The sequence below is a fragment of the Lycium barbarum genome, chromosome 12 (assembly GCF_019175385.1).
Source record: "Lycium barbarum isolate Lr01 chromosome 12, ASM1917538v2, whole genome shotgun sequence".
Lineage (NCBI taxonomy): Eukaryota > Viridiplantae > Streptophyta > Magnoliopsida > Solanales > Solanaceae > Lycium > Lycium barbarum.
In genome coordinates this window covers 97,872,413-97,887,752 of record NC_083348.1, presented here as the reverse complement: position 1 = coordinate 97,887,752, position 15,340 = coordinate 97,872,413, and the positions used below count along the sequence as shown (strand labels likewise).

The 15,340-nt window shown below is 32.5% G+C and overlaps 2 protein-coding genes across 2 annotated transcripts; both read left to right on the top strand.

The window, feature by feature from the left end:
* Positions 1-7,833: 7,833 nt before the first annotated feature.
* Positions 7,834-11,145, top strand: LOC132621279 (cysteine proteinase mucunain-like). The gene is made up of 4 exons (XM_060335488.1): positions 7,834-8,360; positions 9,920-10,155; positions 10,249-10,386; positions 10,695-11,145. Exons 1-4 carry the CDS (start codon positions 7,907-7,909, stop codon positions 10,956-10,958), a joined length of 1,092 nt encoding a protein of 363 aa, XP_060191471.1. The 5' UTR covers positions 7,834-7,906; the 3' UTR covers positions 10,959-11,145.
* Positions 11,146-12,547: 1,402 nt separating this feature from the next.
* LOC132621278 (UPF0481 protein At3g47200) lies at positions 12,548-15,235 on the top strand. The gene is made up of 3 exons (XM_060335487.1): positions 12,548-13,290; positions 13,430-13,841; positions 14,258-15,235. Exons 1-3 carry the CDS (start codon positions 12,729-12,731, stop codon positions 14,904-14,906), a joined length of 1,623 nt encoding a protein of 540 aa, XP_060191470.1. The 5' UTR covers positions 12,548-12,728; the 3' UTR covers positions 14,907-15,235.
* Positions 15,236-15,340: the final 105 nt, after the last annotated feature.

Genomic DNA, 15,340 nt, shown 5'->3' with positions numbered 1-15,340 from the left:
TAGAGATCATAGCCATTAGTTATAATTAAGTTATATTTTTTAATTAAAACTAACACTAAAATCTACGACATAAAGCTCCATTTTTTATTCAGAATACATGAAAACAGCCAATTTAAACTTCCCATATTGGTTGAGACGATGTTTACCTTAGACAAGTGTTATAATAAGCGTATGGAAATTAATCCATTTTTTTATGGACTGTATTGGGAAGTGATTTCTCTACTGTATTTTTGCGCGGATTGTCCTTCATTTGGGGTGATCTTTAATTTTTGGCCTTTAAATTAGTGGTCTTTATGTTTTGTCCTTCACCTAATTACCCGAGGCTGTTGGTTAGAACCCTAGCTCAGTAAAAAAAGAAAAAATAAATTCGCAAGGCAAAATTTACATGGGCAAATTCTGAAATTCTGCTTGAAGGGTGAAAGTTAAAGACCATCATTTTGAGGTACAAAAATTAAAGACCACTCCTAGCGAAGGAAAATCCTGCGAATTGCCCATTTCTCTATGAACATCAAACGGGCTGGATAGGTTCCGCGGATATCTAATGCAGTTATCCAAATTTATCCAAAGTCCAAACCCAATATGCTATTCCACAGGCCCTTTCCGTACTTTTATTGCCAACAACATACAATTGTTAGGGGGGCAATTTGCAGGATTATCCTTTGCTGGGGGTGGTCTTTAATATTTGTCCCTCGCTGAAATTTTGTCTTAAGGCAGAATTTGAGCGTTAAAGGCAGAATTAACACATGGGTCAAATTTACGAATTTCTACCTTAAGGAAGAATTATGCACATGCAAATTGTGTCTTTGCAAAATTCTGTCTTGCGATTTTTTTTTTTAACTGAGTTGAGATTCGAACCCACAACCTCGGGGTACTCGGCGAAGGAAAAAACTTAAAGACCACCAATTTGAAGGGCAAAATTAAAGACCACCCCAGGGCAAACCACGCAAAAAAAAGTTGTTAGGTCTTATGTTTTGGCAGCTCCAGAACTAAAAGGCTTGCTTAACATTTTTAGGATAGAACAGGCGGAAGTTACATAAATACAAGTAAATAAGTAAAATATTTCGTAATCTACGACTATTAACTAAATTACATAATCTGCAATATATACTCTATATTTAGGGTATATGTTTGATTTTATACCATAAATAAAACAATGTTGCTATGAATAAAAGGCTGATAACAAGGAGTTTCCTATATTAGTGATAACCAAATTAAATACATATCAGAACACATTGATTACTTTTCTAAATATCCCAATATACTCAGCTAGCATTTTAATCCATAAAATGGTATACTACTGTTTATATGATATTATATTATATAACTCCTTGAGCAAGTATATATATTCTTGTGCTTATATATTACATATATTTCACTATTATATACTATATATATAATATTATTTTTTATGTATATTAACTAGTATATACTATATATAAAATAATTTATTATGTATAGTAAATAAAAAGTATTTTATATATATATTTGACCACATACATTATTGTTTATGTTAGACATATATTTTTTTAGTATATTAAATATATACAAATATGAATTTAATTGAATTAATTTTCCTATTTCATGGAAGAGAGAAAAAAAAATTGAATAATTAATATGTGATGGCAGAAAGGAAGCCACGTTTTATGGGATGGGGTGTCAATTATTAATTAAGATCCTATTTTTGTGATAATCCACAAGTAATTATATTATTCTTTCTATATATTGTATATTGTATATTTTATATGTTATTGTAGAGTACAATTGGTTGGCACATAGAGTAATATATTCATATATTAGGTATATCATAATATTATATACTATATACACAAATAATATTATTATATTATATACTATATATAATATACAAACTTAAATATACTAATTTCTACTATTATATTCACAAATATTTTGTTATCATCTTTTCAGTTAAATATACCAATTTGAATATACCATATACTTTTTAAAGTATAGTTTCATGTACATTTCTTATACCATATTTCCATATACCATATCTTTTCATGTACTTTTCTTAATATTAATATATTCAAATAATTTCTTTTAGTCACAAAAAAATAATTGAATCATCATCAAGTGACATTAAAAAAAGAAGAATAAAAAGGAGGAAACGAAAGAAAAAAAGTCTTTTTACAACAGTAGATGGAATATGGGATTTGAAGTTGATTTTGTTATGTTTATTTGAAAAATTACATTCTAATGATATTGAAAGAAAGAGAAAGTAAAAAGTGGATATGCATTAATGGTAGTACCTCCTAAAATTAAGTATTATTAATATTTTAGGAATGTAAAAAGTTGTATTTTTATAATTAAGAAGTTAAAATTATGAATAAGTTGTATTTATGTAATTTTTTGAAAGTACTTGTAATCTTTTTAATTACCATTTGAAAAAGTTGTATTTGTGTGACTTTCCCAAATGTTAGGGAAATTCAGGATATATTAAGTTAATAAGTCCATAATACTTGTTTACCCACTACCAATATGATTAACATTTTTTTTGCATGGATGGCGTTTCAAAGGCGTTGGTCTTTATTTTTTGGCCTTAGCTTAAAAAAGTGGCCGAAAATACCTTTAAGTTTTGGGTTCGAATCCCGGCTCAGTTTAAAAAAAAAAACCGCAAGACAGAGTTTTGGAGCAAAGTAGGCCTATTTTTTTTTTTTTTTTTTAACTTTGCAAGGAAGGCCTAACTTTTGCCCAATTAGGCCTACTTTGCTACAAAACTCTGTCTTGCGATTTTTTTTTCGACTATAAGCTGGGGTTCGAACCCAAATCCTCCGGATATTTTCAGCGAAGGGCAAAAATTAAAGATCACCCCCGAATAAGGGAATCGTGCAATTGCCTTATGATTAACGGAGTTCCAGCCTAATATAAATGGACTCTACGCGTCCAAATTATTCGAGGAAAAAAATCCAAATTTATCTTGTACTAACTGTTTATGATATTTTAATATTACTTATTAAATTAAAGCTCCAGTAGCTGTCAAGGCCAAAATTAGACTCTTTCACAACGACATTAGTAATATTAAACAAAAGATTAATGTATGATAAATTTACTTAATTGCGAACCATACATGAACAAATTTGACAATTTTGCTTTGAAATAAATTAAAGACAGACACAAAAGTGTAAGAAAACTTAGCTGCTTGCTATTACTATTACCATAAGCAATATCCTCGCAATAGTACAATAATATTATTACGATAAATTAAAGACAGATAATATTAATCAAGTTTTTCTTGGGATATGTAACTAGATTAAGACGTGTCTTGTGTCAATTAGTTGAGCGCTTCCTTCTCTGCATAAGTATGTAATCAGATGAGAGGCGGATCTAGAATTTAAATTTTATGGGTTCAATCTATAGATTTTTAGCATTGAACCCATTATATTTTTAAAATTAGGAGTTCATATTTACTATTTATTACAATTTTAATAATTTTTTACACATAAATTTAGATTCTGCATCCACAGTTTGGGGTTCAGTTGAACCTCAACCATATAGGCTACATACGCCTCTGAGTCAAATAGGGTGTTCAATCTTAACAGTTAACCGAATGGTGATGCATGTGGTGATCAGATTGAAACACCTCTCTGGTCGACAATGGCTCCTTTGAAGTTGTAACCGCCTTGACATCACCCTTCTAAATTATCTGCCTACTCCCTTTCGTGGGCAGATATCCGTGGAACCATAAATCAGAGTGTTGGAAACAGTTATTGGATCACGTCCACCTATAAGGGATGTTGATTAGCTCATTAGGTCAGTTTGTTTTTTCTCTTAAACACTATCTATAACGTATTATGAGTACTAGAAAATATGGGTCTTCTATGGATCAAGGAAATTCAGACGACTGGGACACCAATTGTGGCTGTTGTAGATCCGCTTTCGCTAAAAAGAAACCTATAAATCTCCTAAATTAGTATTTCTGGATACACAGACTCATTTAATCCATTAGTATTATATAAGGAAATTATGAACTAGATTAGTATTTCCTAAAAATTTCACTTGTGTTTACGTACATATACATACAATACAAAATTTCATCTTAATACTAAATCTTTCCAATCGTGTAACAATAGCATTATCAGGTTCATCAGGGTAAGCTGCATGAACACTTGAAAATATTTCGGAAGGGTCCAACATAGAAGGCGCTTTTACTTTTTTCCTTTAAGAATTTCAAACGAAGGGCAAACATCCTTATTGGTTGCGAGATCAAGCCACTTTAAGATTCGGTGCTAATCTTTATAATATTCAACACAATCTTGAATGATGAATCGCAGATTCACAAAGGCTGACGGCACAGACACCTATAAATCACCGCCCAGCTACTTCCCAAGGAAGATTGTTTAGTAACATGACTTGCAGAAAATAAGTTAGCCTTCGAGCCTAAGTTTTACTAGTTTGCAAAAACACCTAACAAAAATTGCATGTAAGCATTTCTTTATCTTTAATGGAGCCCAGTGAGGTACGGACACTCTTTTGTTAGAAGAACTTTACCTTTTAATATGAATTTTTTAAATAAATATGAATTTAGTCGGAGCACAATACAAATATCAAATGCTGAATTAAAATAAAAAATACTACATCATTCGTCCCAAATAAATGTCATCTTAGCAAAAATCACATCATTAAGAAATCAATAAACATAATGTAGAATTTAATAAACTATCATATTTGATATTTTTGAGTTTTGAGTAATATTAAAGAGGAATACTTTTCTTTAATAAGAAAGGCGTAATTAAAAATACTAATCAATTTTTATCTTGAATTCCTAAAATAAAACTTATTTTGCAAGATGATACTTATTTTGAACGAAGGGAGTAATTCGCAGAAACTAAAAATAAAAGTCCAGCCGAAATATGGAGATTGGCTAAAGCACCGTTAGTTTAGTCAGCGTCTCGCATCTCAACGCATCTGTTGCAGTTCCAACGTAAGCATCTGACCAGACAAAGTCACCAACCCATAACTGAAGGAACTTGGTCAAGAAAGGTAGTTCGGTACATTGATTTTTGTTCACCTAGAGCTTGGAGTTCTTAACTTAAATAGTCATGGTATTAGATGCAGTATTATTTTATATCATGTTTGATTAATAATTTGGGACATGTATAATTAATACATAAATTATTTAATACACCAAAGGATGTATTATCTTATCCCATCACCACCATGGAATAACTTATCCATGAATAGCTTATCCATGAATAAAAAACTAAAATGACAAAATTAGCATTGTTTTGTTCCAAGAAACCTATAAAGACCAAGCATCCAAGGGTATAATTGTAACAAATTATTTCTTAAATTTTAAAAATAAATAAATATTCAAATCATATCTTTTGTGTCCAATTTTAGTGCAATGAATCAAATACCCAACAAAAATAATCCTGGTATTACTAATTCATGTATTACTAATCACTACATTACTAATCCCTACGTTATTAATCCATGTATAACTTGTCTTTGAACCAAACGACCCCAATGTCTTATAGTTACTCAAATATGATCAAGTTAGATTTACGTTGTACTCCATCTGTCCCATAATAAGTGTCACCTTAACAAAAAACACACACATATTAAGAAATTAATAATGCAATGTAAAGTTTACTAAATTACCTCTATATAATAAGAATAAATTATTTTTTCCTCTTGATTAGAGCATGCACAAGTAGTAATCTTTTTTATAGTGGGAATCCAAAAATACCAAGTTACTATGTGACTTTTTCAATCATCATTTAGATGTTACTTTAACTTGTCAATTTTTGTCTAAGAGTAGAGCCGGAAAAAACTAACCAATCTATGTTTTGTTTTCCTAAGGTGACACTTATTATGAGACAAAGTTTTTTAGTTAAGGTGACACTTATAATGAGACGTAGAGAGTATAAGACTTACTAAAATAAAAACTACTTACTAAAGTAATTATTTTTAAAATTGTCAAGGTTCAACGAAACCTCTAATTATAAATGAAAAAAGGTACTATCTCCATCCCATATTAGCTGTCAAGGTTACTAAAATAGTTATCTCAAAATATTTGTCATTTTACGAAATTAAGGTACAATTAATTATTTTTATCCTATTTTACCTTTAATAATATTATGTATTTTTGAGAATAACCAATATTTATTAGAGTGCAATTTATGTGTAAGGTTGTATAAATACATTTTTTATTTATAATTCTGAATGGACATGCAAAAGATAAATGTGAACGACTACTATAGGACAGAGAAAGTAATAATTTGATTGTGGTTGCTGGTTGCACAAATCTGTTAATTTACTGATTGTTTGAATACATGTATATGGAAAATTGGAAATCACAAAAAGGGATTTATATAGCCTATTTATGAAATATATTTGTAAATAATATTTTCTCATTTCAATTTATGTCATAGAAATCGGAGTACAAAATCAAATTATTTAACTTTTTATGTGATTTTAAAGTTAGATTCTTCAAATTCTTGAAAATAAAATATACATAGTTAATAACTATATAAAAAGTAATATATAGTAAAAAAAATTAAAATATTTATAAAATTTAAAGAGATATTGTAATTAAATAAAAGAATAATTTAATTTTTCAAATTATACTTTTACATAAAATGGAATGGAAAAAGTACATCAATACGAAAATAATATCAATTGAAAACATAAAAAAAAAAAAAAAAACCCTTGAAATCATTGCACTCCTAGATTAAACAGTGCACAAGACCAATTGAGACAAATGGCCGGTTGAATCACTATACTTTTTTTTTATATAAAAAAATTTGGTATACATAGAATATACACAGTTAGACACACACATATAATAACTATTTTACATATCATTAAGTTAGGTGGCTTCGCAGTCATTTTTTGCGCGGATTGCCCTTCAAATGCACTTCTTTTTAATTTTTGAGGTTCAGAGTTCGAATTCGGCTCAGTAAAAAAAAAAATCTCAAAACTTTCATAGCAAAATTAGGTCTATTTAGGCTAAAGTTAGAACTTAAGACAGAGTTTTGCAAAATTCCAACTAAGCCAATTTTTTTTTATCTTAATGCAAAACTCTACCTTAAAGTAGAGTTTTGTCTTATGCCTGAAGGCAAAACTTTGCCTTAAGTAGAGTTTACAGTCAAACTTGTTTTGAGAATTTATTTTTAATTTTTAACTGAGCAGGAGTTTGAATCAGGAACTCCGAAGTTTTATGCAAAAAGTAAAAATTAAAGACCAACAATTTGAGGGGCAAAATTAAAGACCACCCCCGAATAAGGGCAATCGTGGAAATTGCCCTTTAGCAGTTTGGCATGACAAAATCAGTTGGCTGAAGACCTAGAGTCTGTTTGGATGGGCTTATGACTTATGGCTTATAAGTCAAAGTTAGAAATCCTAACTTATAATATTTGACTTATTTTTGTTATTTTGATTTAAAAATAAGTATTTAAAAATAATTTTTTTATCTTACCAAACATTACAAAAGTGCGTAAAAGTTATTTTGGGTTAAAAATACCTAAAATAAGCCAATCATAACAGGCTCCTAGTTTGTTATTCGTTAAGAGTAAAATTCATTTGCAAGATGAATTCTGACAGTGAATCTTTTTTGCATGTTACTGAGGTCTTGATTTGGCGGTTTGGCGGTTTGGTCTTACAAATCAGTTGGCTTTCCACAACCCACGAGACTCTCTGCTCCGCATTCCTGGCGTTTTGATTCCCAATATAAACAGAACAATAAATTCTTTCAGCACCTTTTTTTTTTTTTTTTTTTTATTTTTTTTTATTATCCCAAAATAATTTATCAAAAAAAAAAGTCATTTTAATATCCAAATCCTCCATCTATATAAGCCCAAGTGTTTTGCCTTAACCCTTAAGCCTCTTCTCTTTCTGCACAATACTCTCCCTACAAGTGTAAGTTTCTCCTTTGCACTTGTCAGCCATGGCTAAAACCGTAATAACAGCTCTTCTCTTTGCCCTCTTTTCGTCCTTATCGTATGCAATTGACATGTCCATCATAGACTACAAAGTTAACCAAGATAAGGAGGTGAAGGAAATATATGAACAGTGGCTGGCAGAGCATGGGAAAGTATATAATGCCTTGGGAGAAAAAGAAAAAAGATTTGAGATTTTTAAGGATAATTTGAGGTTCATTGAGGAACATAACAACGTTGAGCATCGAACGTACAAGGTAGGATTAAACCAATTTGCTGATCTTACGAACGAGGAGTACCGGGCCATGTATTTGGGCACGAGAAGTGACGCTAGGCGGCGCTTTGTGAAGTCCAAAATCCCAAGCCAGCGTTATGCTTCTCGGCCCAACGAGCTGCTGCCTCATTCTGTGGATTGGAGGAAGAGAGGTGCTGTTGCTCCTATTAAAAATCAAGGGGGTTGTGGTACGTCTTCTTTTTAGTTTTGTAGTAACAAATTATGCGGTTGACTTAAAAACCAAATAGATATGAATTTATTATTTAAGGATTTAAGTTAGGTATAACTTAAGGATTTCACATAATTCATTTCAAATTAACCAGCTACACATTAGGATTGTAGCGAAGATCCGTTGTTGAAGATCAACTTAACATACTTAACATGATAGAGTAGTAGTAAAAAATTGTTACACAATAAAGTGAACTAAAATATAATTGCGTATAACTTCTTCATTTACCTTGGGTTGTGGGTCCATCGGAAATAACCTTTCTACCTTCCAAGATAGAGGCAAAATTTGTGTACCTGCTATCCTCCCCAGACCTTATGTGTACTGAGTATGTTGTTGTTAAATAACCTCTTAATTGAATGTAACTATTGATTGGTTACCTAGATAGCATAAACAAAATTTATTCTAACTGCACGTGACCGAAATCTTAACCTAGAACTTATATCAAACAAGACATGTTATAAATAGTTAAATTATGTTAAATCTTTCAATTATTAAACACTAGCTAGTAGCTTTTCCCATTGCATGCTTTAAGCTTTCAAATTCCGAAAAAAGCTTCTAAAAATCGAACCTTCGGGTCACAAAGATGGGGATGGAGGCATAAAATTCACAAATGATCACTGTTGTGGACTTTCGAATTTTATAACTGAAACTCTAGGATATTGTCTTGAAATTTAATTTGTGTTAGATATGATTAAAAAGTGATCGGTAAGCGTTTTTTACATGATTAAATTGATAAGGATGTCCATTTTATTCCCAGTTGATCATTATTTCAAATAAACAAATACATACAACAAAATACGTCACTATTTCAAATACACCAGTACATAAAACATTCATATACAAAATTGAACGTATGTGTATTCGATAAACAATTAATCACTGGTTCAAATACACAAAAACATGCAAACATATGCATCATTGATTCAAATACACAAATTACATGCATATTAATTAACGAAAACAAAAATAATAGTGTAGAAAATTAACGAATCAAATAACATTGAAAGACATTGAGGCATCAAGAAGGTATGTTAATAAATGCCATATTTTGATGCCAAAAAAAAAAAAAAAAGAATCTAACATGTTTGGCAGAACCTGCAACAACAATGATAGCCGTTGTTGAGAAGAAGTTAGGGTTTAGGGTTTAGTGGAAAAGAAGAAGTTAACAATAATAGTCGTTGTTGAGAAGAAGTTTAGGGTTTAGGATTTAGTGGAAGAAGGAAATGGAACATGGTTGAAGAAGAAAGGGAAGTGAGAAGGAGAATCATGGTTGAAGAAGGAAAGGAAAGCTAAAATTATGGAATCAATTTTAATAATAGTCAATGCCTTTATTAAGAGATTTGTTTAACCATGTATGTGTATAGTTACTGATATAGCTATGGATGGTAAATTAGAAAAGTAAATTTGTTACTAAATATAAATAACTAAAATGATAGTTATTATTAATAATTAGGTCTCAAAAGAAGTTACAACAAGTAAAAATTCCTAATGTTTCATAATTTGTTTGGGCTTTTACAGGAAGTTGCTGGGCCTTCTCAACAGTGGCAGCAGTGGAAGGCATAAACCAGATCGTAACAGGGGAAATGATCGCACTATCCGAACAAGAACTTGTAGATTGTGACAAAGCCCATAACCTTGGTTGTAATGGCGGCCTAATGGACTATGCCTTTGAATTTATCATCTCCAACGGTGGCATGGACACTGAAAATCACTACCCTTATCGCGGCGTTGAAGGCAGATGCGATCCTGTTCGGGTTAGTCCATACTATATAAAATGTTCCATAAATATTGAATGACTGCTTACTGAAAATTAAGAGATTCTAATTGATTAAGTTGAAATGTTACAGAAAAATTATAAGGTTGTTAGCATTGATGGTTATGAAGATGTGCCTAGATATGAAAGAGCACTTCAAAAAGCTGTCGCACATCAACCTGTTAGCGTAGCAATTGAAGCATCTGGCAGGGCTTTCCAGCTCTATTCCTCGGTAATTCAAACCTCAAACCTTTTATGTCCGTTGTCATTTTATTTTTTGCATATCGATCTTATCCTTATACTTTTAACTTTTCATCTTATTAATATTTGTCTAAGATTATACATTTTTTTTTTTTGTATTATAAATTTTTTCATATCTTTTCTACATCAATTAAGTTACACAATGAAATGTTCAACCGCACAAACGCGGGTCAATTAACTAGTGTATACATAAGCAAAAGAATGAACGTACATATATAATAAAGTAATACTCGTTCTGAATTTATTGATTTTAAATTCTTGATTTGTCTCTATTATCAGGGCGTGTTTACGGGAAAATGTGGAGAGCAAGTAGACCACGGTGTTGTGGTGGTTGGTTACGGTAGTGAAAATGGAAAGGATTATTGGATAGTGAGGAACTCGTGGGGTACAAGGTGGGGAGAAAATGGCTATGTCAAAATGGAGCGTAATGTAAAGAACAGTCACTTGGGCAAGTGTGGAATTATGACTGAGGCTTCTTATCCTATTAAGGATGGCATAAATAAACGTATTACTTCAAATGAAGAAATGATTAGCAGTATCTGAAGAAGTCTGATTTTCTCAGCTGCTTTGCATTTTGGGGGATTCATGGCTTATGTGATATTTTATGATGTTTGTTTTAGTTGATTATTAATTATTGTAAATATTTCCAATTTCAAGGGCAATATTGTACTCGCAAGAACAATAGTTGAGTGTTGGTTGCAATGTATTTCTCTGTTTGTGTTTTGCTTAATGAAGGTATATCTTTGATTTTGTGTGTTGACAAATTCAGAACGTGGACGAATATGGAATTATTAAAGAGAGATTTGTCAAAACTTTTAATATAAACTTCTTTAGAGCTACATCTACCCCCTACCCTACACAGATGCAACCAAAACTCCAATAGTTTATGGAAAGTTCCTTGATTTTGTCTGTTTGACAAATTAGAACGTGAACGAATATGGACAATTATAAAAGACAAGTTTGTGAAACATTTTCTCTTGATCAAGAGGTGACTTGATCAGCTGGCCTAATAACTTCCGTGCCTCCTTTTAAAAAAAATAAATTATCCGTTGTTCACATAAAAAATACTTTATTTTTTAGTGTGATTTGATTATGAAGTGATTCAATGTAAAAATCAGTTTAGGAAACTTACCGATTTTTTTCTTGGAAAAGTGAACCTATTGCAACCATAACTTGAGTTATCGGTCGTTGAAACCTGTTGCGCAGCCTAATTAGTCTTCAAAAGTTGCAGAAAATTTTCTCTATAATTATAAACCTGCCATATCCCTCAACGGAAGACTCTTTTTTAGAAACGCAGCTTATTTATAGGCAATTATTTAGAATTTAAGTGAAAGGATTAGGCAATGGGCCAATAAACATCCTTAAGTAGTGAACTGGAGCGATACTAGTATTTTCCATGGGTCATATGTGTGAACTGTCAACAGCTGGCTTTAGCAAATATTATCAGCCACTTCATATTATTTATTACAGCATGTGCCAATTCTTATTCTTTTACACCTTAATTGGTGGGTCAAATAGATTAAGGCGGATGTGGTACTCCTTGTTTAATACTCCCTCCCGATTAAAAAAAAATGTTCATTTAACCGTTTGTACACCTCTTAAAAAATTTTAACTTCTAGGCAAAAAGAGGTAATTTGACCAAACTGCCCCTAATTGAATAGGTATTGAAATTTGATCACATAGCACTTAATAGGGGTTAATCTGAAAAATAAGGTTAATTCTTTCTTGATTTGATAAGTGAATACTCTTTTTGATTCAAGAAAAAAAGACTAAGTGAACACTCTTTTTATCCGGAGGAATAATTTTGTTCCGGTTTGTTTTATGCTAAAAAAAAATTAATGTCTAAATAAAATATTACCTAGTTTTTTGGTATATATGTGTGGCACGTCATCAAACACGAAACAAGTTGACCTTTGACCACGCAACAAATTACCAAGTTCAACTCTAATGAGAGTTTAACCTTATGAAAATAATTAATAGGAAGAGCACTTACAAACTATAGAACTATAGTAAGTAGTAGTATTATTTTTAGGTAAAAAACGCGAAGAGTTAGTTCAGTTAAAAAGTGAAGAAGGGCAGCATACTGCCCAGTTGGATTAGTTCAACTTCAACATCCGACAATCATCACTTCTTTTTACATTACATTGAAAACGACATGTTGCTTACAAGCTAAAGTTTGCTAAAGTTGCCCTGAAGGAATAAAATTATCCAACAAACTATTCTTTCTTGCTTTAATATAAGCACCCAATCTTTTCAAGAAAAGTAGGAAACAAGCCAAAAGTTCATATTCTATTTTACCAAAAAAAAAAAAAAATGGTTGCAGTATTCAACAAAGAGCTTTTGAGTTGGTACCTGATAACTCTCAAGCTCAAAGAAACAGTTGATGCAGGACTTCAAAATGCTACTAGTCCTTCTCCCACCACCAGCAGATCCATTGATTTTCCAGAATTACCCCTGCAACAACAACAACAACCCCTGTTACAAAAAGAAGAACATCAGCCGGTTGATTCTTTGAAAATTACAGTTGATGACAATGCTCCTAATGTAGAAGAAGGTCCGAAATCACCCGAATCCGAATGGGTAATTAGCATTAAGGACAAATTAGAGCAAGCTAAGCAAGACAATGATGCTGGATCATGGGCTAAACTTTCCATTTACAGAGTCCCTTTAAGTCTAAGAAGAGATGATGATAAAGCTTATATTCCTCAAATTGTCTCTTTAGGTCCTTATCACCATGGCAAAAGACGCCTACGGAATATGGATCGCCATAAATGGCGAGCCGTTTACCACATCATCAAGCGGACAAATCAGGAGATTAAAATGTATATCGATGCTGTTAGAGAGCTCGAAGAGAAAGCGCGTGCCTGTTATGAAGGTACTGTTGACATTTCACACTGCTGAAATAGTTTCTTAGGATATTGCCTAGATAATACCGCAGTAATGTTTAATTTCCAGTGCTATTAAGATGCTAATAAATAATTTTATTATCGTGTTTTTACCTTTGTGTCCCACAGGCACAATTGCAATGAGCAGCAATGAGTTTGTTGAAATGATGGTTCTTGATAGCTGTTTTGTTCTGGAATTGTTTCGAGGAGTTGCTGGTGGATTTAAGCATCTCGGTTATGCGAGGAACGACCCGGTTTTTGCGATGCGTGGATCAATGCATTCGATTCAGAGAGATATGATTATGATTGAGAATCAAATTCCATTGTTTATTCTTGATCGGTTGTATGGGATCCAATCTGAAATGCCTGATGAGAAAGGTATTGTAGCAAGGTTAGCTTTGAGGTTTTTTGATCCATTGATGCCAACTGATGAGCCATTGACAAAGAGTGACTTGAATAAGTTTCAGTCATCAATGGGACGTTCTACTTCTTTTGATCCATTGGGGGACCTTGGTGGACTTCATTGCCTTGATGTTTTCAGGTATTCAACCCATCACAGTTTATTTGGGTCCAGATGGGTTGGGTAGAATAACAGGCATAATCCAATTTCCGTCCTAACTAACCCTCTTTGTTTAGTTTTCTATAAATAAAAATAAAAATGTATTTTTCTTAAGCGGTTAGCTTGTTTTGAAAAAAAAAAAAAAAATCGGATGTCCCCGAAGGGACTCTTAAGCTGTTAGCTTAAAGTTCTTCGAAATTACATAATTTTCAATCTCCAAATTTGATTTTGTACATTTTAGTTTGGGTTACACTATTTGACCCCTTACGATCCAATATTCTTTAATGACAGTTATCTCTCGCAGAAGTCAACACATGGGTCATAACTCAATCGATTTAAACTTGAACAAGTTCGACTGGTTACTAAAAATTAGCTGATTTTGACACCTCTATTTTCAGGAGGAGCCTTTTGCAGACAGGGCCTAAGCCAGCACCTAGGACGTGGATCAAGCGTTGGTCGCATTCGAATAGGGTGGCAGACAAGCGAAGACAGCAAATGATTCATAGTGTTTCAGAGCTGAAAGAAGCTGGGGTAAAGTTCAGGAAAAGGAAGACTGATCGTTTCTGGGATGTAAAATTTAAGAATGGAATCTTCAAAATGCCGCGGCTTTTAATTCATGATGGTACAAAGTCACTTTTCCTCAACCTGATTGCTTTTGAGCAGTGCCATCTTGACTGCACCAATGACATAACTTCATACGTTATCTTCTTGGACAACTTGATTGATTCGCCAGAGGATGTTAAATACCTCCATTATTGTGGAATAATTGAGCATTGGCTTGGCAATGACGCTGAAGTTGCTGACCTCTTCAATCGGCTTTGTCAAGAGGTTGTTTTCGACATCAATGACAGTTATCTCTCGCAGTTATCTGGTCAAATTAACCGGTACTATGATCATAGATGGAATGCTTGGCGTGCTACTTTAAGGCACAAGTATTTCAACACCCCATGGGCAATTATCTCCTTTGCTGCTGCTGTTATGTTGATACTCCTCACCTTCGCTCAAACATTTTATGGAGTCTATGGCTACTACAGACCACCTCAATAGTTCTCACTCAATTCTTCAGACTGATTTTTACAATTCATACCCAATAGTTAGTATACATTGTGCCAAGATGCTGGGCCACAACCGCCTTTGCTAAACCGGCATTTGAATTATTGTTTCCTTTTTGGTGCTTTCACATTGACTGGTCGATGGAAAACCAGGAGAGTTCTTTTTCTTTCTTTCTTTTTCGTGTGCGACTGTGCGGTCTTTGGTAGACCGTGCCCAAAATACAAGTTGATATACACTTGTAATTGTGAAGAATGCTCCAACGATCTCTGATTTTTTTTAAGAACTTACATTTGGAACATTCTTAATCTCACTGATTTACTGTTTACCACCTACTATTAACTGTTTATTTTGCCCCAAAGAGAAGCTTCTGGCACAGCAGAAGCCTGCAGATAACTAACAAAAGCATTGGCAGGCTTCCTTGCAGTCTT

Coding starts and splice junctions, on each gene's coding strand:
- LOC132621279 (XM_060335488.1), top strand. CDS start 7,907: ATGGCTAAAACCGTAATAACAGCTCTTCTCTTTGCCCTCTTTTCGTCC. Junction 8,361..9,919: donor TAAAAATCAAGGGGGTTGTG/GTACGTCTTCTT, acceptor GGGCTTTTACAG/GAAGTTGCTGGGCCTTCTCA. Junction 10,387..10,694: donor CTTTCCAGCTCTATTCCTCG/GTAATTCAAACC, acceptor CTCTATTATCAG/GGCGTGTTTACGGGAAAATG.
- LOC132621278 (XM_060335487.1), top strand. CDS start 12,729: ATGGTTGCAGTATTCAACAAAGAGCTTTTGAGTTGGTACCTGATAACT. Junction 13,291..13,429: donor AGCGCGTGCCTGTTATGAAG/GTACTGTTGACA, acceptor TGTGTCCCACAG/GCACAATTGCAATGAGCAGC. Junction 13,842..14,257: donor CATTGCCTTGATGTTTTCAG/GTATTCAACCCA, acceptor CTCTATTTTCAG/GAGGAGCCTTTTGCAGACAG.